Raw genomic sequence first — 12,394 nt, forward strand, 5'->3', positions numbered from 1 at the left:
GTGGACGAACCAGAACTCTCATACATCTCTGGAGGAAATGTAAAATGGTATAAACCCTCTGAAAACCAGGAAATTATTTAAGAAGTTAAGCATATATCTTCCATATCACCCAGCAATTCTACTCATAGGTATTTATCCAACAATACATCCAAAGCCTTGGGTATAAATATTTATACAATTTTATCCATAATTGTATTGTATGTAATTCCAAAATTGGGAAGCAATCCAAATGTCCATAAAGAGGAGAATGGATATGCCAACAATGGTATGTTCATGCAATGGAATACTACTCAGCAATAAAAAGAAAAGACTAATACTCTTAACAACATGGATGAATCATAAAGATATTATGCTAAGTAAAAGAAGCCAGACACAAAAGGTTCATATTTCAGGGGTAGGGGGGATTGATTGGGTAGGGGCACAGGAAAATTTCTGTGATGATGGACATATATGTGTCTTTTTTAAAAATTTTCTTTATTGTGCTTATTTATTTATTTTTGAGAGAGAGAGAGCTTGAGCAGGGGAGGGGCAGAGACAGAGGGAGAGAGAGAATCCCAAGCAGGCTCCACACTGTCAAAACAGAGCCCTGTGTGAGGCTCAAACTCATGAACCATAAGATCATGACCTTATTCAAAACCAAGAGTCAAACACATAACCAACTGAGCTACCCAGGCTCCCCTCGACATATCTGTGTCTTAAAATGTACTTGTCAAAACTGATATCGTGGAATACTGAAGATCTGAACATTTCATATTATGTACATTACACCTAATTTTAATAAGCAAAAATGTTAAAAAAATAATAATAAAAGAAAGTGTAGGAAAAATACTAGAAAAAAAATACCTTACAGTATTATTATGGAATGTGGAAATGCCAACAAGAGAACCAGGGGCTTAGTTTGAGGACACAGATTGAGAGAATAATTCATGTGCTTCTTTCGACTCCAGTCTTCATGTGTGCCGTGCAGGATGATTCCTGCCTAACTCCAGCATGTTAAGAAGAAGAAAAACACATCTATCCATTTCTTGGGCTCTTGAGAAGCATTCTTCTCAGTGTCTCCACTGTACTCTCTTTCTACCCCATCACAGTATTCACCATATTCTACTGTCATTAGTTGTTTGCAAACCTATCTTTCCCCACAAGCACAATGCCTGCAAAAACAGTGGACAACTAGTAAGTGCTTATTGGAAGAATAATGAATGCTCATGCACTGCCACATAACTGAGGGGTAAGTCATTCTCATCCTCAACAGATTGTTTTCAAGAGATATTACTTACCTCTGCCCTCGAAGAACAGCTGTGTACAGGTGAATGCATTGACTGTCTTGAACCAACCAATACAGGAGCCCATCACTAAGGTCTAAAGTTAGAGCAACTACCTAAATAGAAAATAAGAAAATGAATCAAATACATGTTTGGAGGAGACTTTTGTGAATAAGTCACACTTAAACTATAGATTTCCCTTTAATGTCCTCTTTGGAATAATAAACTCGATAATTTTTACCTTTCGCTGAATAAAAAAATTATGTGAGATGCCTATTCCTATGTAACTTGGATATAAACACAAGTTTCCTAAAAATCCTCAGAAGGCAGGGACTTCCACAGACTTAGCTCTGGTGGTTCTCAGAGTATGATTTTTGGACCAGCAGCATCAGCAGCACCTGCAAAGTTATTACAAATTTTCAACCACACTCCAGGTCCTACAGATATCCAGATGACATCTGAAAACCACTCCTTACTAATCTTTCTTTGTCTTTTTGTTACAGTCCATGCCTTAATTTTATGTCCCGTCATCCAGGAAAGGCCTGAGGAAAGACTGCTTCTCCTGTGAAATAGATTGCATGAGACAGAAGTTACAATTCAAGGGAACACTTCTGCTTTCTTTGGCTTTGTAGGAATTTTTCAAATAAGCTGAGATGGCCAGGTATATGACCTCAGAGTGGTGAAGTCTTTCTATAGCAGACCTAGAGGCTAAGAGAGATCAAGGATTAAAGTTGATGGCTACATCTCTAACAAAATTCTGCAGCATAAAAACAAAAATGATGAGCCAGTGAGAAATGTAAAAAGAATACAACAAGGTATCCAAGAACAAAAAAAAAAAAAAAAAGGCACATCATTGCAAAAACCTCCAGCTGTCATATAAATCACAACCTCTGTCTTCAAGGAAACTCAGTCTACTCCTTACCCACAAAATAAAAAACAAAAAACAAACAAAAAACTATCTAGCAATCCCCAGCCTTTTGGGAGTTGAATCATGTCCTTGCCTCAGGCTAAAAGAAATTTATTGATTATTGTGTCAGTTAAAGTGAAATCAGGTTAATCTTGTTTCATTATTCATAATGAGATGCACTTAAGTTTTCTAAATCAAAAAGTCTGTTTTATCTCTTAAAAAAAGAATATTCTACAACTCCCTGTTCTAGAATACAGCAAACTATTCGAGTCATAGATAATATTCAGGTGTTGGGTCATTACCCAATTCCTTTGCATCAGTCATTTGAGCCCATATTTAAACAGGGCCAGAGGACATTCCATAAATCTTTGGTAACCACTGTTGTCTATAACAGCCATGCCTTGGAAATGCCAACAAGGCATAACTATAAACTTGAGGTTTAATCCTGTGGTAACGTGCACTACATATATATATGAGCCTGCCCGATCCATCAGATGTGACAGCGGCTATCTTTTCACTTTAGATGAATGTCTCACTGCATTCTCCCTTTTAATCACACAAATATCAAGCCTTTCTATAAATAATTGGCTGTTTTTTTTTATTATACCTATTGATTGCACAGTATCTCATGGCTCCATGATAAGTTTATGAGTAACATATGAAGGAACGAATGACAGTGAAATGAAGAGTTTTGCTCGGTGCAAAATATGTTACCTTCAAAACACCCACTAGCATTAATGGAGGCAGATGGGTAAGACATCAAACCATGGAACCAAACTATAGATTTGTACAAGCAGCACTCCCCAGCCTGTGAAGGATTTGGAGTGGGAATTTAAAGAAGGATGTGTTTCCCCAAACATGCTGAGAAATCTAGTTTTCCACTCATTTACAAAAAAGTCCCTATGGCCACTGTAGAACTTTCCAGAGTGAACATTACTCAAACAACAAGATCAGAGCACTGGGGGACATTACTGACAAAGTCCCAGGAACAGACAGAATGTTACTCTTGAGATAATATTTTTTTTATCTTTAATATGCTTTTACAAAAATAAAAGTACTTTCCCCCAGCACTTATAGAGACATAAAAAGATATACTTTTCCTATATTCAGACTCAAAGTTTCCAAAATAAAATTAAGGGATGTTTTCATTATTTGACAGAAATGATTAATCTCTGCGTAAATTTGTATTTCTTTTAGGGGAGTGTGGGTGGCTCAGTTGGTTAAGTGTCTGACTCTTGATTTCAGCTCAGGTCATGATCTCATGGTTTGTGAGTTCAAACCCCATACGGGGCTTTACGCTGACAGTGCAGATCCTGCTTGAGATTCTCTCTCTCTCTCTCTCTCTCTCTCTCTCTCTCTCTTTCTTGCTGCCCCTTCCCTGCTCACTCTCTTTTTTTTTTTTCTTTCAAAGTAAATAAGTAAAATTTTAAAAAAAAGCCTGTGGAAAAAAAATTGCATTTCTTTTAAATATCTGTGCTATAATCTGTATATACAACTGAAACTAATGTAATGTTCTATGTCAATTATATCTCAATTTAAAAAATAAATAAATAAATAAATAATAAATTTTTAAAAATCCTAGAATTGGGGATCATGTGACTCAATAATTTGCTTAGAAATGATCTGGTTTATTTATATTACGGGTGATTTATCTCTACTGGCAGAAGAAAAATGATTAAAACAGTAAGAAAAAAATTAAGGAATATCCTAGGTAGAAATAGTACGAGTGCTTTCTTTCTTTTTCATGCTTTTCTGTGATTGCTAAATTTCCTACAGGAAAGACAAAATTCAGAAATTTCAGATGATGGCTACAGGGTATCAAGAAGATAGGCATTGCTTGTAGAAGTTGAAGATCAAGAAAAATAAGTTTTGCTTCTAGAAGCTGAGGAAGTAACATCTGTTTTAGAAATGTTCCTGTATCAGGTGTGCTTTTCAGATTTAGTTGCAATAATAAGAGCTTGACCACTGAGTAGTTACCATGTGCCCTCGCACTGTTCTCAGCATCTCACATTAATTATCTCATTCAATCTTTGCAACAGCCCTAAGAGGTAGGGCAATTGCTAACATTCCCATTTTTCAGACAAGGAAGCAAAGAGAAGTGAAATAATTTGTCTAGGAGTCACAGTTTCTAGAGCAGTCAGGACCCAAAATTGATCAAAGATAATAAAACATCTACTCATTACTCAATAAGAAGCTCTAAAATAGCCAATACAATTCCTGAAGATTACAAAAATAGTCAGAAATTAAAGTGCTTTTAAGTGCGGGTCCTTTCAAGATACAGCAGAGTGTAAACATCTCCATATTGTATCTTAGTTTGTTTAATTATTATGACACTTAAATAAGACTTAGAAAAAATTTGGTTACACCAAGATCTTACTGTAACAGTATTTCCTTTCAGATTCTACCTTAACTATTCCCAACAAGCAGAAACAGCATTATCGTAACTATTCGATAGCACTATTTAGTATGACTAAATGATCAGGTCTTATTTTTAAGTTGTCACCTTTTTCCCAGAAAACCAAGGCTGTGCCTGTATTACAAGGGAACTCTCTCCGTTTAGCCTGGTGCTTTCAACTGAGTGTAGTGTGGTCCAATAGAGATATCCTCCGACCGAATCCAGCGCCATGTCGTTCACCAGCAACTTCACATGGGTCACAATATCCGTGTGCCCTGTCATCAGAGACTGCCTTTGTATCTATAAAACATAATAGTAGGGTTGATTAATAATTTTCAAATGACATTGTCATTTCGTAATAGTGTGTTGCAGGGTCGCCTGGGTGGCTCAGTCGGTTAAGCGTCTGACTTCAGCTCAGGTCATGATCTCGCGGTCTGCGAGTGTGAGCCCCGCGTCGGGCTCTGTGCTGACGGCTCAGAGTCTGGAGCCCGCTTTGAATTCTGTGTCTCCCTCTCTCTCTTCGTCTCCCCCACTCACACTCTGTCTCTCTCTCTCTCAAAAATAAACATTAGGGGCGCCTGGGTGGCACAGTCGGTTAAGCGTCCGACTTCAGCCAGGTCACGATCTCGCGGTCCGTGAGTTCGAGCCCCGCGTCAGGCTCTGGGCTGATGGCTCAGAGCCTGGAGCCTGTTTCCGATTCTGTGTCTCCCTCTCTCTCTGCCCCTCCCCCGTTCATGCTCTGTCTCTCTCTGTCCCAAAAATAAATAAAAAACGTTGAAAAAATAAATAAATAAAAAATAAACATTAAAAAGTTTTTTTAAAAAGCTATTATTGAAAATATATAACTAGCACAACAAACAGCGATATAAAGTTTTCTTTACCCATAAATCCCTTTTAGCTAAAAAATGAGTATGTTTAGAGACAAATATTAAATAAATAATAGCATAGGTGGCACACAAGTATGAAAAACGACATGAAAACTCCCAGCCACTGAAGTGGTTGGGTATTGTTCTAGAGCATCCAGAATGCTGAGCTTTCACTTACCACATACGTCCTTCCAGCCCAGTACAGAAATTGACCCAGCCAATCCAAAGCTAAAGCCCCTGCTCCTGCAATGTTGGGTATGCGATAATTCTCTGAGATATCCGTCCCATTCAGCAGCCACACATGAACATCACCTTTCGTGTCGCTGTAGTAGAGGCTGTTGTTATACCAGTCCATGTCTCAAAACAAAATGAATTAGTAGCAGTTATTTTTCAGGTATGCCAGCATAAACATGGTGAGTCAGCAAATCACTCCTGCACCTCCACGTAATTTGAAAGCACATACTAATATGATATCCATTAGAACTTCAGGGATCTATCAAGAATACTTCTATAATGTTATCTCAAAAGCTCAACCCCGGGGGGACTAGGAAGAGGAATTGATATTCACCAAGCACCTCTCTTTGCCAAACATCGTCCCAGGCACTTTACGTATCTCACTTAAATCTGAAAACAAAGGTATGAAGTCGGAATTATCCCCATTTTTGACACGGGGAGCCCAAGACTCAGTGAGATTATCTATTCTTCCCAAGGCCTCACAGATAAAAATGGGGAGCCCAGAGTGAAGACAACTCCAAAGCATCATTCTTCGTACCATTACCTTGCTACCTCCTAAGTCCAACTCCTACGTTGGTCAGAAATGCTGCTGTACTTTTAGTGGCCCAGCAAATAAATCAGATAAGTAATATAGTTATAGAAGGTGCCATCTGCAGGCAAGTTCAATGTTGCATCATCCTACAACGAAGACTTTTCCTTCATTCTAATGTGTTCTAGGCAAAATGACCCACTTCTTACTTAATATTCCTCTGTGTCAAGAAATTGTTTCTTACATTGTATTTAGAACTTCATGCAACCATTCCGTGCTTCAGTCTTACAGCAAACATAACAAATTACTTAAGTATAGCTGTTTTTAAGTGGAACCAGATAGGCTGTTACCATGAGACAACATTGACAGATTCAAATACATTCAAATACATCAATAAATAGCCTCACCTTTTGTGAAATAATAAACAGCACCTATACCTGAGAACTGATATTTCTACACTGGCAGTGTAGTTCACTGAATGTTTTTTCCTTTCATTATTGTCCTACTACCCAAACACTCAATTCTTTCAATGTATTGAAGAGCATAGGAAGCCTTGTAAGTAGAATCCTGACGTCCAAGTGAACAAGGGATTTGGTGTTTACCTGACACATTTCCTATATCAGAGGACAGGAACTCTCCTGGGCCAAAGCTATTTAATGGCTTACTCCAAAGCCCATCTTCTTTCACAGCCATGATAAATGGTGGTTCTGAAGCTGTTTGGGAAAAAAAAAGAAAAGAAATACTGCAGAAGGCACACGTTTTAAGGGACACATCTTATACCCCAAGATTTCCTTTATAAAGTATAAGAATATCAACGTTTGAAAAACACTGTGGAAGGACATGGATGGCTACATGTGCCTAACAGAATTACCTATCATATTAAACACGTTTTGTGATTTTTGGATAAATAATTGAAGCTGAATGTGAAGAGAAGTGTGTGGTGACATTGCCTCTAGAGCAATGTCATCGTCGTGGCACAATCCTCCTGCCCCATTGGATATTGGTTGCTGTGATCCCATGCAGAGCACCCAAAAGCCACCGTGGTAACAATAGCAATGCAAATGTAATAGTTATCTTTCCGTTTCCTTTTCAGCCAAGAGGATGGAATTCAGCATAATTCAGAGCCCCTCAACTTCTCTCACTATGACCTTCTGAGTTCCAGGGCTATTATCACTTAACAAACCATGAGAAAGAAGAAAGCCATAAGGAAGAAGAAACAATATTGTTTCCTTAAAAATATCTTGAAAAGTTTAAAATAACAATTTAGAAATGTAAATTCAATATCACACAATGCCTTATTTGCTTTCCTAATCCAGATAATGAACACATACTCAAGTGAAAAATGCACCCTCATTCTAATTTCTTTACCACCCTGGAGGAGAGGAACTCTTAAGGACACAGAGAATAAGCCTATTTTGTCAGAATTACTCCCTAAATCAAGGACATTTTCAGTGTACCTGGGTGGCTCAGTCAGTTCAGCATCCGACTTTTGATCTCGGCTCAGGTCATGATCTCACAGTTCATGAGATCAAGCCCCACGTCAGGCTTTCTGCTGACAGCATGAAGCCTGCTTGGAGGGCTCTCTCTCCTCTCTCTGCCTCTCCCCCACTCGTTTTCTCCCTCTCTCTCTCTCTCTCTCAAAATAAATAAACTTTAAAAAATAAAAAGACCGTTTCCTCACCTGGCACCAGAGTGGTGCCCACCAAGGGCTCCGACCAAGGGCCTGGCCCCTTGGGAGAACCGGCTCTCACAGAAACCTTGTATCTTGCAGCACTCTGCAGCTCAGGCACGTTAAGCACGGTCCCACTTATGTTAGAGAAAATCCGAGTGATTTCAGGAAAGTCCTCGGTTGATACTTTCACCTCATAAGTCCAGTTCTGCCAGGCGGAGGGACCTAATGAGAAGAGTTAAACCACATTACTGACCAGGGTGACATAGACAAGGGCAAACAAAAAATTGCCAGTAAATTCATCTACACCTTCATCTTGAGTGGAAGGGTAATTGGGCAGTAAAACCTGTTACCCCGCCAGTCATCAGGGTTAGTCTCATGATATGACTAGGATACTGTCCATTCCAGCCACACCATAGCTTTTGCTCTGTCGAAGGAGACATCATTTCTAGCCAATCAGAGTCAAGCTCAGTCAAAGCTAGATATGTGGCTACGTAAAATTGTCAGGAGGGTGTTCTATAATACCGCTAAGTGTAACCAGTCTCCTCAAGAAAAAACGTTTAATGATGAATCTCTACTACAACTCTCAGTGTTTGCATAGCACCTTCCTCTAGAAATCCAAACTATACAAGAACAAACAAACAAACAACAACAACAAAAACTTCCTATAAGGCAGTTGAAATATACAGCAAACAGGCATAGTTAGCTTTGTCGTAAGGTAAAAAATAGCCCATGTTTGCTAAATAGTCTAGAATCAGGAGTTGGCAAACTACAGCCCACAGGCCAGATCTGGCCCTCTGCCTGTTTTTGTAAATAAAGTTGTACTGGAACACAGCCACAGTTCCTCATTTACATATCATCTATGGCTGTTTACACACTGTAACGGCAGACTTGAGTAGCTATGACAGAGACCATATGGCCCACAGAGCTGAACATATGTACTATCTAGTCCTTCCTTTACAGAAGAAGTTTGCCCACCTCTGTGCTAGATACTAAGTGTTCTACGTAAGCTCCTTAATTTTTTTTTTCAATATATGAAGTTTATTGTCAAATTGGTTTCCATACAACACCCAGTGCTCATCCCAAAAGCTGCCCTCCTTAAGCACCTTAATTTAATCTGCATGACAATCCCACAGAAATATGTAAGTAACATTCTAGTTTTCCAGTAGTGGAAAACAACGCATGGGCTGGTTAAGTAGCATGCCCAGGATCATTCTACTAATAAATGACAAGGCCCGCCTTTGAAACCATGTAGGCTGGCCCCAGAGCCCACCTGCTGACCCTCCATATACACTGCCTCTCCAGAGATGAAAGTTCAAGTTCAAAGAGCTTTAAGAAATTGCTCCAATTCATGTCAGGTCTAGATGGGTCCAAATCTCAACCCACCTTCTCTATCCCTCTGGCTAATACATTCACTCAGACCACAATGTCAGTGCCTGGCCCCTGGGTGACATTCAATGAATGTGCAAACTATTCTGTTGGGATATAGATGGTGAATGCAGAGATCCTCCTAATAATAAATGCAGAACAAATGTATAAGCACTTTTTCTGGAGTTAAAAAGCATTTCTGGTTGATGACTGAATAATCACCTACGGGTTCTCAAAATTGAGTCGCATGTCAAGCAGTTCAAACTCTCCTTCCATCAAGGCCAGAAACCACACTGGGGAGGGGGCACTCACTGGCTCCTATGGCGAGGGCAGGGGGTTTCCACTGAACCAGGGCCTGGTGGGAGCCAAAGAGCACGGAGAGCTGCTGGGGGCGGCCCGGCATGGGGTGTGGCTGGGCGTAGGAGCTAAAGATGACCAAGTTCCCAAATCCAAACTCTTCTATGTGACTCAGGTCGCATCCCACGATGAACTCATTGAAAGACAAAGAGTCTTGTTGGAAAACAGCCTTGCCATCTGTGACAAGGAAGTCATTGTTTTCACAAGCAAAGCTCTTCACATCAGCAAAGGAGACATGAGCTAGGACAGGATGGGAAGCAGAGCCATCCAGAAACGTTGACATGAAGACACGAGCGGTGTCATTGAAATAAATGATTCGTTTGGACTGTGGCTTCACTGCAAAGTCCTTTAACGTGCAACTCTCCACAATACGCAGGGCTTCTGAGTCCCGACCAGATGGCACAGGGAGATCTACTCTATAAATGCCGTCTTTCAGGAGATAAAACGCGTACCTGACATAGGAGCAAAAGAAGCCGGGTGTGATCCAATGCAAGGGTGAGGGTAACACTTTGTCCTGCTGTGCAGTCAGAACCTCTGATCTTACCAGTCACTGAGTCCAGGGTGTCCCAAGGTGCAAAAGAGTAAAGGTATTTACTAAAGATATGCACTATTCATTTAAGTTAGAGGCTGAAACATTGCAAAATTTCAGTCTCACTTAACAATGCTTTGTCTTTAACCATATATGTGACTTTCTAAGGAATCAGAAAATTTAAGAGCAAAAAGTGTCTTTAAGATTTTCTAATGAAGCCTACTTTTTTTTATGTTTAATTATATTTTGAGAGAGTGCAAGCAGGGGAGGGGCAGACAGAGGGGGACAGAGGAAGCAGGCTTTGCACTAACAGCAGCAACCCCCATGTGGGGCTCGAACTTGCAAACCACGAGATCACAACCTGAGCCCGAGTCAGCCGCTCACCTGACTGAGCCACCCAGACGCCCCCTAATGAAGCTTACTTTTAAAGGAAAGCATATTATATAAAAATTACATGCCTACATGTGTTATTTATTGTAAAACACTTTTCTCCATAACGCACATATTCTTAAATCTAATTCTTTCAATAAATTTTCCCATGCATTGTGAATGATAAAATAAAGCAAAAATGTTTAACCTATTTTAAAGCCAGTTATTATTTTGCTATAAATATCTTATAGTACATAAATATAATAGTAAAACTACTTTGCATTTTGGAGTAGACTAAGTTTTTTTTTAATATTTACAGTTGAGTGGGGCAATAGAGCTACCATTTTGCAAATCATAAAGATTAAAACCCCACAAGACAGCAAAACAGCTGGGATGGACCACCCAGCAGTTAGGAGAAGCCAATGGAAATCTCATGGCAACAGTGAAGGTGAGTTTTTAATAATAAAAACACCACCAAAATATTTCACTGATAAACCAAATCTGTAAATAGAATTTGAACTAAAACATAAAACTATTAATTTGGATGAAGCTAATTTTGAATGTGTGATCATGGAGACAGATGCTAACAAAAGTATACTTCTGCTTAGTAAATCTTTCTTATCACAACCCTGTGGATTGACAGGATTCCAACATTTCATCACAACTGTCCAATCATTTTCTTTGTCCTATTCAGTCCTGTTCTTGTTCTCCTTGATGGCTGTCCCAAATCTTTATCAATATGCTCCACTCCTGTGCTAGAATAATATCTGAGATATAAACTCCACGCTGAGATGTTAACCTATGTTTCTTGTCTTAAAAAAGGGTTGTAGCAGGGCGCCTGGGTGGCTCAGTCGGTTAAGCGGCTGACTTCGGCCCAGGTCATGATCTCGCGGTCTGTGAGTTTGAGCCCCGCGTTGGGCTCTGTGCTGACAGCTCAGAGCCTGGACCCTGTTTCAGATTCTGTGTCTCCCTCTCTCTGACCCTCCCCCGTTCATGCTTTGTCTCTGTCTCAAAAATAAATAAACGCTAAAAAAAAAAAAAAAAAAAAAAAATTTTTTTTTTAAAAAAGAAAGGGGGGCGCCTGGGTGGCGCAGTCGGTTGAGCGTCCGACTTCAGCCAGGTCACGATCTCGCGGTCCGTGAGTTCGAGCCCCGCGTCGGGCTCCGGGCTGACGGCTCGGAGCCTGGAGCCTGTTTCCGATGCTGTGTCTCCCTCTCTCTCTGCCCCTCCCCCGTTCATGCTCTGTCTCTCTCTGTCCCAAAAATAAATAAACGTTGGAAAAAAAAAAAAAAAATTAAAAAAAAAAAAAAATAAATAAAAATAAAAATAAAAAAGAAAGGGTTGTAGCAGGCAAAAAGCAGAAACAACTTGGCTCTTAACTGCCTGCTTTTGTTTCCCAAATTCAAAGCTATTAAGGGAATATAAAGGGATTTCAGGGTAGATAAGAGGAAGATTTGGCATGAAGATTACAATCCTTGTACTGAAGTAAAGAGGAGTGTGGGTCTTTAATACTCTTTGCCACTTTGGAGGGGAAAGAAAAGAGAGTGAAAGTTAACAGAGCTGGGGTGTGTGGGGGGGAGGGGGGAAGAAGACAGAGGTGAGAAAGAGAAGCAGGGGTGGGGAAGAAGGGAAGAAGTTTAGAAGCCTCAGTGAGTGAATAATTCACTGGTGCAAAATAACAACAGAAACCATTCTTTAATGCTTTTTTTTAATGTTTATTTTTAAGAGGGAGAGTGGGGGAGGGGAGAGGGGGACAGAGGATATGAAGCGGGCTCTGCGCTGACAGCAGAGAGCCCGATCCAGGGCTTGAACTACTGAACTGTGAGATCATGACCTGTGCCAAAGTCGGACACTTAACAGACTGAGCCACCCAGGAGTCCAAAGGAAACCATTTTTAATGCCAGGAGAA

General features: G+C 40.0%; 1 protein-coding gene across 6 annotated transcripts in view; it reads right to left on the bottom strand.

Annotated features, from left to right (window-relative positions):
- ROS1 (ROS proto-oncogene 1, receptor tyrosine kinase) overlaps positions 1–12,394 on the bottom strand; it is a 115,962-nt gene that overhangs the window by 70,951 nt on the left and 32,617 nt on the right. For all 6 annotated transcript variants that reach the window (XM_058735075.1, XM_058735073.1, XM_058735076.1 and 3 more), the window contains exons 13-18: positions 9,543–10,039; positions 7,875–8,087; positions 6,796–6,906; positions 5,609–5,787; positions 4,673–4,864; positions 1,278–1,378 (exon numbers count right to left, since the gene is read on the bottom strand). In XM_058735075.1, the coding sequence (XP_058591058.1) occupies positions 1,278–1,378; positions 4,673–4,864; positions 5,609–5,787; positions 6,796–6,906; positions 7,875–8,087; positions 9,543–10,039 (1,293 nt within the window). The remainder of the gene's footprint in view (positions 1–1,277; positions 1,379–4,672; positions 4,865–5,608; positions 5,788–6,795; positions 6,907–7,874; positions 8,088–9,542; positions 10,040–12,394) is intronic.

Source organism: Neofelis nebulosa, chromosome 6 (genome assembly GCF_028018385.1).
Source record: "Neofelis nebulosa isolate mNeoNeb1 chromosome 6, mNeoNeb1.pri, whole genome shotgun sequence".
Taxonomy (NCBI): Eukaryota; Metazoa; Chordata; class Mammalia; order Carnivora; family Felidae; genus Neofelis; species Neofelis nebulosa.